At 44.6% G+C, this 19,153-nt stretch overlaps 1 protein-coding gene across 1 annotated transcript in view; it reads right to left on the bottom strand.

Moving 5' to 3' along the window:
• TRABD2B (TraB domain containing 2B) overlaps positions 1–19,153 on the bottom strand; it is a 409,581-nt gene that overhangs the window by 160,258 nt on the left and 230,170 nt on the right. The window contains exons 3-4 of the mRNA XM_077825080.1: positions 18,389–18,535; positions 136–310 (exon numbers count right to left, since the gene is read on the bottom strand). Of these exons, the coding sequence (XP_077681206.1) occupies positions 136–310; positions 18,389–18,535 (322 nt within the window). The remainder of the gene's footprint in view (positions 1–135; positions 311–18,388; positions 18,536–19,153) is intronic.

Genomic DNA, 19,153 nt, shown 5'->3' with positions numbered 1-19,153 from the left:
AAAGGAGATTCCCAAGAGGAAGATTTCCATACTGAAGGCCAAGTTTTACAGTGACGAACTGCCCCCCCCCCCGCCCCATTGATTTCAATTACATTGTCCACATAAGTAAACAAACAAGGGTATTTTGTTCCATACCTGCTCCAAAGGCAAAGAAGAAGCTCTTGTCTGTGTTCTGCTTTAAAAGGGCCATCACTCTTTTCCCCATCCTCTCATTCCTCTTGTAAATGAGCTCCTGTCGGAAGTAGCTGTCTATCTCCTGAGCCGTCACTTGCTCATGTGGAGGGAGCGTTGTGTTGATGAAGTTAGGGAGCTGCAATGGAAAGAAATTCTGCAGTTCAGATACAAAGGCAGACAGAGAGAAACCAGTGGGCTTGGGGAAGGAGAACATGAAATAAAGGTTGGGTTCATTCAGCCAAGCATCCAACACCCTACGTTATTCGAGATTAACTGGAATTAACATTAACCCAAGTTTATCTAAGACACCCAAACTTCCTGGCACTGTAAACAAGGTGTGCAAATCATGTCAAATTGCAGAAAATTCCACAAGAGCATGCTTTTATTTTATTTTTTTTTAATATTGGCATTTTTACTTGTCTGGGACTGAACCGGGAAGTGCCAAGGAGAACATGAAACCGGAAAATAACGAGAAGGACAAAAAAATGAACAGAAGTCCACTGGATTTCAAAACCATGTTGTGTTTCATGTTGTGTTTGTTTTGAGTAACTATCTGAGGATGTTGGAGAGGCAAAAAAAAAAAAAGTTACTGGCTACAAGAGCGAAAGGCACAGCAGCTTCAGATCTCAAGGAAGGGGCAAGGCAGTCAAAGATTCCTATCCCCTGGACTGGGTTTGAGTAAATAATGGCCATTCCACACTTGGCTCTTTGTGCAATATCCGCTGTAAAGGAAAGCCATAAATCAATTGGTTCTACATAAATACTACAAGCCTTTGTATTTCCTTGTATACCAAGATTCCATATTTAATGGGTATCAGAACAATGGATCTTAGCCAGCGGTGCGGGAGCTTTTAGAAGTTGAATTGGACGATGAAATTATAACTCAGCAGGTCTAAGACTGTCTAAAGGCACAGTACCTAGAAGTGGAAAAATCTTTCTTCTCCACCCATTGCCCAAAGGAAATGAAGGCCATATATAAGCATACAGATCCTGATCTGGAATTAGCTAAAATGCCTCCAGAGCAGGACCATCAGTGCCATATGCAAAATACCGATGCAAGATTGGCTATGTCGGATGGTGGACCTGCCTCACTCCACCCCATTAGCAAGCCTAGCATTGATGCTGAAGCTAACCTTCCCCACCTGTCCAGGAAATACAAGGACTTAGGGTTAGGGTTATACGTGATTATATGAAGCTCTGGCCCAAGCAGAAAGTTAGGTGCATCATATTTCCACCCCACCTGCATAGACTGAGCTATAATCCAGCAAAGTACAATCAAGATACACATTGCCTTGTTAATTGTATTTAATTTTTTGCTCTTGGCTTGTCATTAAACTATCCTTTGCTTATCTCACCCAAGATGCCCACTCGGCATAACAATGAACAGATCAAACAGCGTATTCCAAAAGGACCCAGATTTTCTCCTCCTACACTGGAAGCCAGAGCAGTCCTTTAAAATCAGGCATTGGGTTTCCTATTCCTTTTCCATTCTCCTCCCAAAGAACAAGAGGAAGGGACACATTTAAGCCTCATCACTGGCAACACCATGCCAGCTCTGTAAACACATTGTAAATTATTCTATTTTTAATGGCCACCACACTTAACATGACTGCCCCCTCGCTTGGGAAAGAGAAGGGGGAGGGCGAGGAGAGAAGATAAATGATTGAAGTACGCATAGCTATACACAGTAGTGCAAGCACTCGCCGAGCCTCAACGTCTGCTCCATTAATCATCTCCACTTCTTCCAATATCTCAGGGCCTTTCTACAGTTTGTGACATACGCCATGCCTGGCTCGAAGGAGGCAGCTGCTCCTGCTGATTTATGGAGCCTTTTGCCTCCTTAACCACCAGACAGGGATCAGCAACTCAAGAAACAGTTGCATGCAATTAGCAAGCTGTTAACCGTTGTCGGGAGTTAATTTTTTTTTCAAATTGTTATTGTAAAAGCTCAACCTCAAGAATTCAGCAAGGGAATTGGATGCCCCCCTGTTAAGTGTTCCCTGGAAGGCCCCATGTTTTTATTCTCTCTCCCCACCCCATGGAGACTTTTTGTTTGGATTCAAGATAAAGTATATATAGCTCCCCCTAGTGGTGCATACATGTATACTATGCTGCTAACCCCTCAACTGGCTGAGCTGCTAAAAGGGAACAGCCTACTAATGCTACTAGCTGAGCAAGTTGCTTCTGTAGCTTTAAACAGTAGTGACTGCTGTTGAGAGTCCTGGGTTCGAATCCCGCTGTTGATCTACACAAGCAGAATTTAGATATTCAGGAAACCCATTGCCAAGCAATATGCGGAGAGAGCGCTCCTTGCAGGAGACAGGTGGGAACTGAGTGTGAAGTCTTTGAAAAGCATTCAGCCTCCTGGCAGTCTCCACGCACAAGCTTACAGAGGCATTATGGCTGTGTTGCTGTATGAGAGCTCATGTAGCAGCATTATGCCGATGGGAGAGTGTCTCTCACCAACATAGCACTATGCACATGAGCGATTATGCCAGCAGAATTTGTGTCACTCTGGGGGGGTGTATTTCCCCCCCTCCCCCTTAGACGACCTGCACTCAAGTTCCTGCTCCACCACAGACTTCCTGTGTGATTTTGGACAAGTCACTTTGTCTCTCTGTGCCTCAGTTACCCATCTGTATAATGGGAACAATAGAGCTGGCCTGCCTCCCAGAGGTGTTGTGAGAATAAATGTTATGCAGCAAGATTTAGCCAGAGCCTGGATGTGAGGAACTAGAGAGAGGTCAGAGTCAAAGAAGATGCCCAGCTTACAGGCCCGAGCGACAATAAATATTATCTGGAAATGGTGCTGGGTTCTACCACAGCGGTCAGCATAAAAGCCTTCGTGTAAAGCTTCAGAATGCCACAGCTTAGCAAATCATGCCAGCTTGGTCTCCACAGCTGTACTGTGCAATCAGCTCTGTCTACGGAGAGAGAGAAAATATGTTACGTTAGCACAACGTCCTGCAGTATCGTTAACGGGAAGCAAAACAGAGAGAAACAATGGTCTAGCTCCTGCCCTGATGGAACGGAGATGTTATAAACACTAAAGTACATTTTTTCACAGGGGTGTTTTGTTTTTATTTTTTTTAATACTCAGAGGAGTTTGGGGACTGACGCAAAGAATCAGAGATTTACCAAATCTGCCTGAAAACAATTACCTCAGACACGTGTAAGTGCAGACACTTCAAGCTAAATTCATTGGTGAATAAAACAAAGCAGGCCCAACCTATACTGATAGACCTTTTACAGTCTCCAGTTGCTTTTTCCTGCCGCAATAGAAATAACTGCTCCTGATCCCATCTACCCCTGTAGAACACCACTGACCCCAATGGAGCATTTCTTGAATCAGGCCCAGCAAACACCAGCATGGTGCAATTTTCACTCCTGAGACAAGCTACGCATAGCTTTATTTCCCAGACTACTTACACCCTATTTGACCCCTGCTCTAGTTACTCTATGTGGACTAACTCCATTCAGGTCAGTAGCCTTGCAGCAGTACGAATGAAATCAGAATCAGGCCTTTTTAAATTCACAGATGACTTTGGCCCAAAGGCTTTCACAGGAATTGGGCCTCCGTATATCAGTCAAGTGCAAAGAGTGCAGGCTCCCGTTAGATGTTAAAGCAGGAACATCTCTGACCTGGGTTGATCTGTGGGTGAGACTGGCGGGGTGAAGATGAAGAGTGAGTCAGTGTTATTGCCCTTCAAGCTTTATTCCATCTGTGACTCAAGAGGATGAGCCCCAGATATGAAAATGGGACAGGGACAGAAAAATTCTTCTCAGTTACCCCCACGTCAAAACAGAGAAACCCTACTGAAGACATCCCAGTGTCTACGCAAGTGTCATTGCTGCCAATGTATGCACCGTAGAGACCATACATTCCCTTTCCTGAGGTGGGCATTATCGGTACAACCGTCAAACACAGACCTCAAACTAAGCATTTTCCCCAGGCCAGGTGGTCCTTAGGGTTTTCACTGAAGATCTGTCCCAGACTTTAGTTCCCTCTCTCTGCCTCAGAAAGGTTCCTCCAACCCCCTTTATCTCTTGGTTGAAAGCTAACTGAATTCACCTATACTATGGCTCAGCAGTAATTCCACTTCACCTGTATGTGGGGTTCAAACTCCTGATTCCTACTGTTTGGGCACCATGCACACACACACAGAGTAAGGTACAGTACCTGCCCCAAACGTTTCACAATCGAAACAGAGAACTCATGTGGTATCCCCATTTTACAGTCCGATGAAGTGAGCTGTAGCTCACGAAAGCTTATGCTCGAATAAATTTGTTAGTCTCTAGGTTGCCACAAGTCCTCCTTTTCTTTTTGCGGATATAGACTAACATGGCTGCTACTCTGAAACCAGTCATAGAACTGAGGCAGAGAGAGAGATTAGGTGACATGCCCAAAGTCAGAGGCAGAACACGGAATAGATCATGGATCTCCTGACTCCCAGTCCACAGTCTAAACCACAGGATCATCTTTCCTCAATTAACAGGACATGTCAGAGGAGCCCTGCGTCCATAAGCAGTATTGCCAAGCCAGCAAGATAAAAAATTATGAATCAAGCTCTCCAAAATCATATAGATAGGCTTAAAGAGCATGAGTTTTTTATTTTTATTTATTTATTTTAAAGATCATCACTTTTTATTGGCCTTCTAGGTTTTGAGCCTTTAGACTTCACATTTTCTAGCTTTTCTCTGCAACCATAAGGCTAGAACCTTGCTATATTGAAATCCAGGGCCTTAAGCAAAACACTGAGGCTTTCGATTAAAATCACAAGAATTGACAACGCTGCTCAAACAGGATTCTAAAGACCCTAAGGAGAGTTCTAAAGGCTGCCAACCTGTCATAGTATGTAAGATTCAAACTGAGCCCAGCTGAGCTGCTCTCAATTTATACCAGTGTTTTTCAGCAAGAGGCGGACATTTAAGTAACGGTTATCATGGCCTATACAGAGAAGGGACTCCACTGCTAACAAAGGTCAACGGGGTATTGCATTTTTATTCCACTGTTACAAAATGTACTACTTGGACTTGGAAGACACCTGTTCTCCTCTGATTTATGGACATTTCTAACATCTGGCCGAACAATCTATGGTTACTTTAGCCTGTAAAGTGAAGAATTCCAATAGCGCATGCCGAATGGACTGTGAGCCGAAGAGTAGCCAAGAGAAGGATAAAGCCGACATGGGATTGTGGTTGCTGAAATGACGACTGCTGCTGACTCAACCGTTTCTGCTCTAGGAGTCATGAGTTTCCTTCCGAAAGGGTCCTCAATAGCCAAGAAAAGAGGCAGCTAATTAATTTGGTATGGCCCAAAGTTGGCAGCTTCCAAACAGTTCAACTCCTGGGTCATTATGCAAAATGGAGAAAGAGGAAACCGTAAAGGAACTACGCACGGTGGTGTGCTGCCCAGGCCACTGATGCAGATTAACACCCTACCACCAGCCAAATAAATCCTCCATTTATTAGTAAAAATAAAAGGAGTACTTGTGGCACCTTAGAGACTAACCAATTTATTTGAGCATAAGCTTTCGTGAGCTACAGCTCACTTCATCGGATGCATACTGTGGAAAGTGTAGAAGATGTTTTTATACACACAAACCATGAAAAAATGGGTGTTTATCACTACAAAAGGTTTTCTCTCCCCCCACCCCACTCTCCTGCTGGTAATAGCTTATCTAAAGTGATCACTCTCCTTACAATGTATATGATAATCAAGAAAACCTGGATTTGTGCTGGAAATGGCCCACCTTGATCATGAAAAAATGGGTCTTTATCACTACAAAAGGTTTGCTCTCCCCCCACCTTACTCTCCTGCTGGTAATAGCTTATCTAAAGTGATCACTCTCCTTACAATGTGTATGATGATCAAGGTGGGCCATTTCCAGCACAAATCCAGGTTTTCTTGATCATCATACTCATTGTAAGGAGAGTGATCACTTTAGATAAGCTATTACCAGCAGGAGAGTAGGGTGGGGGGAGAGAAAACCTTTTGTAGTGATAAACACCCATTTTTTCATGGTTTGTGTGTATAAAAACATCTTCTACACTTTCCACAGTATGCATCCGATGAAGTGAGCTGTAGCTCACGAAAGCTTATGCTCAAATAAATTGGTTAGTCTCTAAGGTGCCACAAGTACTCCTTTTCTTTTTGCGAATACAGACTAAGACGGCTGTTACTCTGAAACCATTTATTAGTGACTTTTAACAGGAAAAATAAAATACCAGAAGCCTAATGGGGGTGTGAAAGGATTTTCTATGCAAAGTGAGAGAAATCAACTCCGTTACCCCCTTCATCTCATTCAGGGCAAAATCTGCTCTCCCTTAAGCAGGATGGGGACATTATCCCACATCTGTCTGGCATAGGGTTCTTACCTCTCATGCATCTGGTACTGGCTACCATTTAGATACTGGACTAGGTACCATCCTATGCATCTATTTACATTGGAGGTGGCTTTTCACACCCACTTTGCACGGCTGTAAGTGGGTAAGCCAGGTGCAAGGCTGTGTAGGACTGGGGAAAGGCCTGAGGAAGCAGCGGGTGAGGTGTCTAGGGCATATTCAGGACATGCTGGATGTGGAAGAGGGCATAGCCAGAACAGGTAGAGCAGCTTGATCCCACCAGGGGGATCTTCTGACATACAGGTTGCTAGAGAGGTTTATAGGAGCCTTAACATGACACATACATCTAGCCCGGTACTTGCATTGACCAGAAATCTCAACACATTTATGATTCTGCTAATCAGCTTTCATTCCCACACACCCACCCAGCACAGAACAATGTCTGAGGGCAGACCCTTCATTCCGTTCAGTCAGAAAGCTGCAACTTTCAGCTGGAGACGTGTCAATAAAACCAGTACAATCTCTCCCTGGCACACCTACCCTGGGGTGTCTACCCACTCCCCAGCCAAGCTGCCGTGCGGCCCCTTGCCTCGCTCCAGGGAGCACAGAGGGAAGCGGCATTACAGTTTTGACTAAGTCACTGTTTCCAGCCCCGCGATGGCTTTTCCATTCTGCCCGTTGCTGAAGCTCAGTAAGAGTCTGCCCTTCGAGGGCAGGAAGCGACACGGCAGTACTGCAAAATGGCCTAGTCAGTCGGGAAGAGCAGGGGGAGTCATACAGACTGGGTTCCGTTCCTAGTTCTGCTCCTGGGACCTTGGGCAGCTCCCATCTCTCAGTACCGCTACTGAGACCAGGTGTTTCAAATCCATTGTGCGGTGCAGGCCGACATCCATTTTCATGGGGCTGGGGGAAGAAATTCCACTAGCAAGAGGCATATTTTCAGTCTTCTCTGCCTCTTCGGCAAAGTCAGCTCATCTTCCCCCACCCCTGCGGCTGAAAAGCATCCAGAGGCCAAGTTGGCTGGTAGTGGGACCGATGGCAGCCGTAGTAAGTCTGTGTCCCTTTATCCTGGAGACAGCAATAGCAGGAAAAAACAAGGGAGGAGGAGGAGGAGGAGGAAGAGGAGGAGAAGGCCCTGCCCGATGACCCTGGTGTTGCAGGGCTCAGCAGCAGCACCAGGAACCCTATGGGCGGGAGGATACAGAGGTGGAAGGAGGGAGAGAGAAAGACAAGAGAAAGCGGGGAAAGGAATGAGAGAGGAAGGGAGCAGCAGCTGCTGTGGGGAAAGAGGAACCCTAGGACTACAGTAATCTGTGTCCGTGGGAGGCTCGGAGCTCAGGAGTGACTCCCAGGCCTGTATGCCAGCCACTAGCCCAGACCTCTCTCATCTCATTTGGACTCTTAGTGGCACTGAAACATCTAGATGTATAAATCTCTAATATATTTCAGAATGCTGATAGTAGCAAAAGTTGGGGAGGGAACTCAAGGCTCAATTGCTCCTTCTCCAGGACCAGAATGTGACAGATCTCACAGACAAATTTGCCCCTCTGCCGGTGGGTCCAGGGAGAAGGGCAGTTCTTGGCCTGATCCCACATCCCCAGCAGGCTCTGGTCCTAGGAGGAGCCCTGTATGGATAGAGCCCAAGCACCCTCCACCAAGCACCAGAGACATCAATGGTTCTCCATCCCAGCAGAAGTACCCAGAGTGGAGCAGTTGGCTTGTTCTGGGTTGGAGTTGTGACCTTATAGGGACTGCAGAAAGTCTAATGCCATTTCTGCTCACACTGGGCACTGGAACCAACCTCCTTCTCCCCCACTGTCATGAATTTAAGCTCAACGGGGGGGAAAAATGGCTGCAAACACTGGCCATGCATCTCATAAACACCTTGAGGGGGGAGATGTTTACCCCTGTTAAAGACTTTCAATGAATCCCGGAGAAGTCATGACCTCCGTGTATGTTTTCTATTTATTTTTCCACACCAGTTAAATAGTCACTTTCCAAGCACTTAAAGGAAAAAGAAATCAAGATCAGCCCCCGCCCCCTTTTGTAGCGATGCCAAAATATGCAGCCGGGCCTCCCTATCTGAATGAGTGTTTTGATTAAAGAAGTCTTAACAAAACACAGTCAGAACAACGAGCGTAGCCCCTTTCTGCAAGCTTCACCCAAGTATGCAGTGTATACTTAGGGCTGGATTACTGGGATTCGTGTATTAATTGAATAAGGATGACAAGCCTCCAGCATATGCAAATAGAGGGTTAGGTTTCAGTTTTGAGGGTAACCCCCAATGCTTACTAATATCCCCTCAGAACCCCCAAAGCTGGGACCCTTGAGGCAAACCCTCGCAAGCTGCAAACATATGGAAAAGTTCATGTTTTTCTATTTTTCTTCTAAACCTTTTGTTTCCTTTGACAAAAAGTTTCTGCTATTCCGACACTAAAACCATCGCCTCTGAGCTGCCAAGACTCCCAAGTGAGGATCCTGATCAAAGGAAAGAGTGTGGCAATAAAGCAAGGAACCTGTGGCCAGGATTTTTTGTGTGTGTGGTGTATTAAAACATTTCATTCTTTTTTCCAAAGGTATTTTTCATATCACCCTCTGCTACAAACTGGGAGAACAGCTGGTCGATAGAGGATACAGGCAAAGGCTCAGGCGATGATGGTTTTTCATGAGTAGGTGTTGTCTAGGCTCGAGGGAAAATGGCCGTGTGGTTTTTTTCATATCTGTTTTGTACAGGCAGCCAGTTTATAAACAAAAGGAAATATTTCTTCACACAATGCTCAGTCAACCTGTGGAACTCATTGCCTGGTGATGTTGTGAAGGCCAAAAGTATAATGGTTCAAAAAAGGATTAGGTAAATTAATGAAGGATTGGTCCATCAACAGAGTTTAGCCAAGATGGTCAGGGACACAGCCCCATGCTCTGGATGTCCCTAAATCTCCAGCTCCTGGAAGCTGGGATTGGATGACAGGATAACACTTGAAATTGCCCTGTTCTGTTCATTCCTTCTGAAGCATTTGGATTTGGCCAGAGACAGGATACTGGCTCCATGGGCCATTAGTCTGACCCAGTATGGCCATTCTTATATTACAATGTTTGTGGCCAGACTGGATGTTTATATAAAGTTTGCAAAATGGTTTTAAACAAAAAAAACAAAAAAGTGTAATCCAAAAGATCCAGTTTGTAAGAGGTCTGTCAAATTCCACAAAAAGCAAAGATCAAAATGCAGACTAGGAGGAATTATAGATTAGGGCAATGGCAGAGCTGAAAACACACACGGGCACGGACATCACCCAGCCAAAATGAGATTACTCAGATCTGGTACATTGGTTTGATCCATTATGAAAGTTACAGGCCTTTTGCAAATTTCAGTTCCTGATCTGGGTTTTTGTTCCAAACTCCGACAAAGCTGGAGGATTTATGGACTTGAAGTTTTGATTCAGGTCCAGGAAGAGTAGAATTTATGACCCCACCAGAGCATGGGATCTGAATTGACTCTGCAATAGGATGGCAGCTGCCCAGAAGTGTCCGGTCCTAGAGTACAGCAAGGACAAGATAACTCACCTCTTTTGCTCACTTCCAGGAGCCTCTGCAGCTTGATAAAGTTTTGAGAGTTTTGGTATCCTGAATTGTTCTAAAGAAACCCAGGACTTTGCACCAATTCAACTAGAATCAGCAAGGCAGCCAAGCAAACATCTGCCACAACCTGGAGGATACCTCTTGGAAGATATAAGACTGACAAATACTCTTTCAGGCCAGGATTTTGCCCTAGAATTTCAGGATGGGGAATGAAGGAAGGAAAGAGTCACAAAAATTTTCCCCAAAGAGAAATGCTCGAAATGGTCCCCCAAAAGCCAAAACGGCCTGATCCTCCTCCAATTCTACAGGTGGAAATCAGAAGAAACAACTGAAATCAATGGTATTACCCCAGGGTAGATCAAAGTGACCAGTTTCTGGCCAGACAGAGTTGCATAGGGTATAAATCAATGCAGGATTTGACCTTAGTCTAGAAACAACTGTCCCCACGGTGATTAAAATCTAGGCACCAGATTCTCAGATGATGTAGGTCAGCATAGCTTCACTGAATACAACAGAGCTACAATGATTTACACCAGCTGAGGATCTGGCCTGCGGTGTTCAAAGAACATGTGCAACTCTGGTCATTCTTGTGGAATGCTTGAATTCTAATCCTGCCAAGTCAGGGCAGTGAAATGCTTTTTTTTTTTTTTTATAATGAGGTGACAAAAATGTCCTCTGGCTACAATACAAAAGAGAAACAGCATCTCCCATAGTCAAGCCACAATATAGTTAAAAAACAAATAAGTCCTTCCCACTTCACTTGAACAAGTAGGATTAAATAAGTCCTTCCAAGGCCAACTTCATAAAACCAGCTCCTTAAAAACAAGGAACTGTTCAAATGCTTTACAGCAATTTATAGAGGGCTGACAGATACTTTTGGACTCCAAAGACTTCTTACACTAAATCTCGGTCTACTCTAAAAAGTTTTGCCAGCATGGCTGTGTTGGCTTGGAGTGTGGAAAAACAACAACAACAACACATGCCCCCCACATACCACACATGCGCCCCAACCAAGAGAGTTACGCTGGCAAAAACCCCATGTGGATGCAGCTTTTACTGGCAAAAGACTCATTTTGCTGCGATAGCTCGTCATTCGAGGAGATGGTGTAACTGTACCAGCAGAAGAACTCCACTAGTTATGTATCAGAGGGTTAGCCATGTTAGTCTGGATCTGTAAAAGTGGCAAAGAATCCTGTGGCACCTTATAGACTAAGGTTAGTCTAAGGTTAGTCTATAAGGTGCCACAGGACTCTTTGCCACTTCCACTAGTTATGTCAGTATAGATATATTGACAAACCCATTGCAGTATAGGCAAGCCCTCTCTCTCTCTCTTTAGAGCACCTCTTTAAAGTTTGGTCCCATATTACTAAGTAGACCTGGTCAAAATGTCTCAAACCAAATAAATACTGAATGAACACATAGATTCTGAACTTTGAAAAGCTTAAAATAAACAAAAGAATTGATTTTTCAAAAGTTGTGGGATGAAAATTTTGACATCTTATTTTTTTCCCCATGAAAAATCGTGAGTTATTATTTAGTTATTTATTTTTGACCAGTGCTATTAAAAAGAAATGGACCCCAAGCTGCAAATTTTGGATATGGATCCATATGTCCAAAAAACACATGCATGGTCCTGCCCCAGAGCTTGAGATTGTTCAGATCTGGTATTTTGGTTTGACCCATTGCAAAAAATAGAGGCCTTTTGCTCATTTTGGCTCTGGATCTGGGTTCTTGGTCCAAAAGCCTACAAAGCTGGAGGATCTGAGGATCCAAAGTTTTGATTCAGGAACAAAGTGGAGCAGAACTTATGATCTCACAAGAGCACGGGCGCTTCCGAACTGGCTCTGCAACAGTGTATTTGCCCAGAAATGTCCTGCCCCAGAGAGAAGCAGATAGCTGGCCTCAGGAGCATGAGCTGCCCTGGACAATCATGTCACAATTCAGTTCAGCTTTTCTGGTCACCAGACATAATGGCCCAAACATGGGAGATCTACTGGCTTTAATAGGAGCGAATGCGTATGCAAGGAATGCAAGACTGATTCTTTGTCTAGAACCTGAACCAGAGCTCCTTTGGGTCAACGCTCGCGACCCCCAGTGCTCTGTACAGAGCTTCATTGGAAAGAGTAATCTCTTTCGAAGGAAAGACAAGATGCTGTGCCAGCTCATTTAAGCTGCTTATGTCTGAAGGTGATAAGATGTTTCCAAACGGTCCCGTTTCAATGGCTGCACATTTGGTGTGCAGGTTTATTTTCTTTTACCTTGATAAAACTCCATTCCTCGGACAAATCAGGGGCCTGCTTATCAGTCAACACTCCACCTAATGGTTTCAGCTGTACCGTTTGTATTTATTGTAACCGGGGCATTCCGCAGATAGTTTTCATTGACTAGCTTTGGAAGCGAGCCAGATACTCAGTTGTATTTATCCAGCACTAGAAGGGAGGCAAATTAATGATGTGATTCGAATGATCAGGACCTTGACATCTTCAAGGACAGGTCTAAGCACAGGATGCGCTGATAACATTTTCCAAGGCATATGTAACACAGCCAAGTGATTTATAGACCACAAGCGTGTTGTAAGCGTGTGACACACAGCAACTTCTCTTTGCGGGGAGCGAGGGTAGGCTCCTTTGATGTGACATACATTTATACTTCTTAAATTTCATATGATCAGAAGCATGGTGCGTATTGCATGCTGCCCCAGCACTTAGTGCCAGATGCACAATTTGCTGGGCCAGATTGGAGGGAAATCTAATGGGAGGGCTGTGTGACTTAGTGGATACAGCTCGGGGCTCAGGACATCTATTCCTGTCACTGGCCTGCGGGGCAACACTGGGCAAGTCACGTCATGTCTCCGTGTTTCAGTCTCCCCATCTGTGAAATGGGAATAATGATACCAACCTCTTTCGTAAAGCACTTGGAGATCTGCTGATGAAAGCGCTATATACAATGTGAATTATTATTGTTCAAGAGAGTGCAGAGACTGAAATTGTGCCCAGTCACTACACAAGGGGGAGACTTCTCCCACTGAATGGCTGCACAATGCAGGCCGAATCCTAAACCCACTCAAGTCAATGGAAAGACGCCCCACTGAGTTCAATGGGCTTTGGACCAGGCCCAATAAGGCTTGCAGTTTGTAAAAGGCACATCTGCGGGAAAGGTGCTACATAAACATAAAATTATGATCATTGCATTGCCATCATAATAAAAACAGCTCAGGCACTTTATTCAGTGGGATCTAGTTCAACGGAAATTGGCTCCAAAATGCAGTGTAGAAGTGGGGATTTACAAAGGTGCCAGACCAGCACTGCGCTCCACAGGGGACGACACAAGAGAAGGCTGAGAATGGAGGAAGATAGCAGGACAGCAGATGTGTGAGGAGAGACTATATGGTGTTGAAATGGAGTCAGGGGCAAATAGGAAGCCAGTAATGACGGGGGTAGGATGGAAAGGCAGACAGAAAGAAAAGTAGACCCTCCTATTTAGCCTCTCTCAATACAGGAGCAAAGAGAAATCCAATCACACTGAGAGGCAATACATTTCAAACAGACAAAAGGAATCCTTTGATACACAAATTCATATATAATAAGTCAACACATTGGCCATTAACACATAATTAAATTCATACATAATTCACTGGTGGAATTCCCTGCCACAAGATACCACGGTTGCCAAAGAGTTTATTGCTATTTTAAAAACCTGTGTTATTCCATTTATATGAACAGGGAGAAAATCCACACTTACATCAGTTTGGGAGGAAAATAACAAAGGATAAAACCCCAGAGGCTTCAGATCTTAAAGGTTGGGAATAAATGTCCTCTAGAGGCTGATCTCAATTTTACACTAGAAGTTTTCTTGTACCTTCTTTTCGTTGATCCAGCCTGGTAGGACTACCCCCCTTAAATTCTACAGTACTCTTCCATAAAGGGAGAGGGAACCTTTCTTCTTTTTTTTTTTTTTAAGCCTAGCATAGAAGCAGAACATTCCTACCCCATCTCTGTTTTTATAGTATTTTCATGTCAGTATCATTTTGACTCCCTGCCCAGAAAGTCCAGCATAAATCTTTTAACTGAAAGAGCCACAGAAGGATCAAGTGTCAGAAGAAGGGGGTACAAGCAGGAGATACGTTTCCTTCTCCACTTCTGTGACATAGCCTGAGTAAGCTTGGTCCCGTTACGTTTTATCTAGTTTAACTAAGGATTGATGAACTTGGAGAAATGGTGCTCGCCCATACAGAGAGCAGCGTCAAGGAGGGCTGGCTTTGGGGTTCTCCCCTTTTGTAAAATAGTTTTAAAAAAAATTATGGTGTATTTATTTAGGGCTTGGGAATGCAAGGATCTCATCTGAATTCACTGGGATATGGCATAGCAATGAGGAGTATTTGATATATGTTCTCTCACCCACCTCTGTCAAAGCAACCTGACCCCCAACTGCAGCTTGATCTAACATTCTAGCATAGCAGGTCTCATACCGCCTGGCCAGTGCACCTCAATATCAACTTGGAGTACCCTCTGCTCTTTCCATTCCTGAGCGCAGCAGTATCCATCAGCACTGACAAGCCGCAGGATGCTTTTGTGATGTAGATACCTCATTTTATTCCAGACCCTGCACAGTAATTCACATTTGAAGCCAGGGTTCCAAAGGAGACAGGTTGTTTGTCTATCATCTACTTATGCTTCAATAATTGCCAGAATATTAGAACACTATATGGTTTCTAGCAAATGTTTCCGATGTCAGATGTTACAGAAGAATAGTACTGTCTTCCAAAAATGCTGACAATTCTACCACCAGGATTAGCAAATATTGCATTTACCCAGAAATTTAAGTAATGATATTTGTGCTTTTGGAATGTATAGTTTTTTTTTTTTTTCTATTTGCAGGCCTAACATCTTCTGTACATAACATCCTGGGGAGGGTTGCAAACTTATCAGGCCATCAGAAACCACACTGCTTAAATTCAAGCCAAGAATCCTGTGTTCTCCAGTAAAAGGATATGTTTTATACATACTTCACAAAGGCTAATCTAATTAGGTATCCAAATCACATGGCATCTCCATGCATGCATACTTGAAAAAAGCACCCAACTAGAACATAAGCTTTGGAGCTACCCTGAGTAGTTCAAAGTGCATCCTTTTGTCATTTAGGAAACACTTGAAATCTAAAGCTGCCTTAAAAAAAAAAAACCCACACAAGAAAGTAGTATTGGGCCCAATTCTGTCCCCAGTTAAGCCAACAAGACTTTTGCCACTGACAACATTTTGCTACGTGGCCCGTAGTATTCTATGGTATTTTAATTTTCCCTGGCTTGTAAGTGGTCTAATCTGTTCTAACTGTCTGCTCTGTGGGACTCTGGCTAGAGATGTTGCCTGGAACTTTTTTTATTTCCCCTGAATGGCATGTTTTTAATGCAGTATTTGCTCCTAGAATTTGCAAGGAGAAGAGCTTTTAAAAAAACAAACATTCTCTTCCTCGCTAGTCTAAAATGCAGGTCTTTTACAGGCATCTGTGATTTATTGACACAGAGTTCCTATGTGTCACTGCAATCAGTGGGAACAGCTGCAAATTGTTCTAGGGAACATGGATATATTGCTGGAGAGACTGTATTATTTTACAATGGTTAAAAGATAAGACGGGACAGCCGGACACCTAGGTTCAATGCCTGATTCTGCCACTTGCTTTTTGACCTTGACCAACTTATCTCTGAGCCTCTAAGGTCCCCATCTGTAAAATGGTTATGTATTTACCTCAAATACCTTTGAGAGCCTCTCTTTGCAACTCTCCACTGGTACCCTTTTCTCTAACACAGCAACACACAAAGGGACCCTTGTGGTCCCTTCTAACCAGACAGTTCTAAACATAAGCTACTTGTCTTCTCTTTCAAGGCCCTTCATGGCCTATCATCTCTCATTCAGTATCAAAGGGTCGACTCCCACCTCTGATTGAAAATGTATCAAGTGGGTGATGGAAGGCTAAACACGACCTTCATGCTTTCTTCTCTGTTGCCCCTCATGCTTTGGAGGAGCTCCCCATTAACATGCGGAAAGTCACTTCATTGTACTCCTTCAAATCCCTTTGCCATGATGCCTCCAGAAACACTAGATAACTAGGCAGCCAGTGTGCTGGTACCTCATCCTACCATGCTCACTTAAATTGCCTCATTGTTTCTTTTAACTCCCCCATATAGCTGTCTGTATCCTCCATCGTCTCTTGTCTTCTGTTTAGATTGCCAGCTCTTTGGGGCAGGGACCATCTTTGTTCTGTGTTTGTACAGAGCCTCGCACAGAGGTATCCTGGTCCTGGACTGAGACCCCTAGGCGCTATGATAATACAAACAAACAACAATAACTAGTTATGGCTGTCTTCATAGACGCCAACTCTGTGGGTGCTCTGGGGCTGGAGGAAGGGGTGGAGTGGGGGCGGGGTCTGGTGCCGAGTGGGGGTTGAGCACCTCCCAGCAACTTAGAAAGACGGCGCCTCTGGTTGTCTTCTCAATGGTACACATCCTCTTTGGTTCTCCAGCTCCTTCATTCCGCATACCACATCATCATTAGAGAAATGTTCCCATCTGGACCACTTCTTTTCCAACCTCCCACTGCATGGCTCCCCACTAGGGGCTCCTGGTAGTCCACAGAACACAGTCTTAGAACTGCTGCATTAATGCCCCAGTTCTGCCACATTTCTGCATGCTGAGTAGCACCTTCCAGTGCCCAGAGTTCCACTGAGAAACAGTGACTCCTCACACAGTATGGCGCTACTCACGATGAGTAAAGGTGTCAGAATCAGGCCCTGAAATGATGACAGGTTCCCTGATGCCTCTACTTAGACTGACAAAAGGATCTGTGTTTCTTAGTTCATTTTACCAATGTATGGTCCTCCCTTGAAGGCATGCTGACTTTGACATCATATATGGTTGCCATGGAGATGACTGAATTGCATCACAGTGGGACTCAAACGGCATGATAAGCTATACAAGTGTTGCCAAGGTGTAAGAAACAGACAGACCCTTCAGCTATCTCCCAGGTGCAGGTAAGACCCAGCCAAGATATGGGGGTCACACACTGTTGGAGTTACAATGATAATACATAGCTCTTATACAGTGCTTTTCATCCATAGATCTCAAAACACTTCACCAAGGAAGGCCGTCTCATTATCCCCATTGTGCAGATGGGGAAACTGAGGCACAAAGAGGGGCAGTGACTTGCCCAAGTTCACCCAGCCAGTGGCAGAGCCAGGACTAAAAGGTCCTCTTCAGTCCCAGTCCAGTGCCCGATTTTCTAAGTCGCCCTGCATCAGAGCAGCAGTAGATGATGTCCTAAGAAATATCCTGTCTCCACACAGTTAACAGAGAGAAAGAAATTAACATACACATATAAAACCAGCACACTCTCTCAGAGTTTGCCACCAGCCATCAGCTGGTCTGCAAAGGAGGATCCAGCTACACTGAAAGTCTTTATTAGCACCAGATAACTAAGATCAGCACAGACTGGAGGGCTGCAACAGACACATATAATATGTTTGGATTATGGCATGTTTGAGAAGTTATTTAGCCTTGTAGCCTATTTACATAAGGTTCACTCCATCTTTTGTTTGGACACATTCCTAGCAAAGCTTTTCAGTTGTCATCCCCGCCTCCGCCAAGCATGCATAAAGCAACTCAAAGGTAAAACCCATTCTCTCCCCAGACAAATGAGAGACATGTGGAGAACAAAAAAGGAGCAAAAGGAACAGGAAAAATGAGAAGGGTGGGGTGAGGAAAGATGAAGGTTATGGTCAAGGGTCTGGAGTGGGACTCACAAAATCAGGATTATGTTCCTTGCTCTGCTACAGGCTCCCTATGTGGCCTCGGGCAAGTACTGCTGGGTGCCTCTGTTTTCCTCTCTGTACAATGGAATCCGTCTCTACCTTACAGGGGGGTGGTGAGGATGGGCCCATAACTACCCTGATAGGGTGCAAAGCCCTTTCCTGAACACAGCTGGCGTACTTTAACCCTTCGATTTTGCAGAGGATGCGAGGTTGAAAACTAGATACAGATTTTTAAGTCCCGGGAATGTTCAACCTGTCCCGTTATAGAGACAGGGACGATTTCAGAAATTAGATACTAATCTGGGATTTGATTTCAAACACGCCACAGTATAGGGAGTGTTTGGACCAAGGGTTCTCGTAGGGTAGCACCTCTACTTAAAATCTTAAGGCCGGGCATTCTATGACACGGGCATCGACATCATCGTCGTTACTGATACCTCTTAGCCAGTTTGCCCATCCCTAGCCTTCAGGGGCAGCTGTGAAATGGCCTTACCTGGGAAGTATCATGATTGAATATGACAGCATTCAGGTCTCCACAGTTATAATGCTTGATGAGATCTTCAGTAGTGTATGGGGCCTGCAAGCTGCCTGCTCGTAGACTTTCATGTTGTAGCAAGGTTTGGTTCAAAGCAAACAGCACCTGCACAAACACACACAATAGGTATATATTGGTTGACTGAGGTCACAAGAGCATGAATGATCAGCAGAATGCAGGAGCACGGCAGAGGAACCCTTATAAGCCCCAGATGAGGCTTGTGCTTCTTGCTTCTCTTTGTCGACCCCCTCTGGCCAACCAAGGGAGTGCCTCAGGAAGGAGCTACGTTTATCCCTCCCCAAACCGAAGGAGAGTCACATGGATGCAGAGCTTAGACTAGAAAAGGAAACTGGGAAGGGTTTGGGATATACCACCCTCCTCATCAAGGTAATAAAATATAGGCCTGCCTACAGACACGATTTCAGTGGGGCTGTGGGGCACGTGAAAAATCAAGGTGAGCCAGAGAGTTTTAGACTGCATCTGCAGTTCACTTTATTGCAAAAGTGACAGCCTGAAAATAAGGGCAGTTCCATCATCTCTGCCAACGAACCAGCCTGAGCTGGGAAGAGCTACAGCTTCCCCACCAGCTGTTTAAAATCCAAAGCCCAAGTGAAATGGGAAACTTCTTGGTAGATGCAGTTCAGAAGCTTCTCAACATCTTTAGCAGTAAAACACTGGTGTATTCAGGGGCACCTCTGCCTGTCATTTAATAAGTAACCTGCA

The sequence above is a fragment of the Eretmochelys imbricata genome, chromosome 8 (genome assembly GCF_965152235.1).
Source record: "Eretmochelys imbricata isolate rEreImb1 chromosome 8, rEreImb1.hap1, whole genome shotgun sequence".
NCBI lineage: Eukaryota > Metazoa > Chordata > Testudines > Cheloniidae > Eretmochelys > Eretmochelys imbricata.
This window is presented reverse-complemented; position numbering and strand designations above follow the sequence as displayed.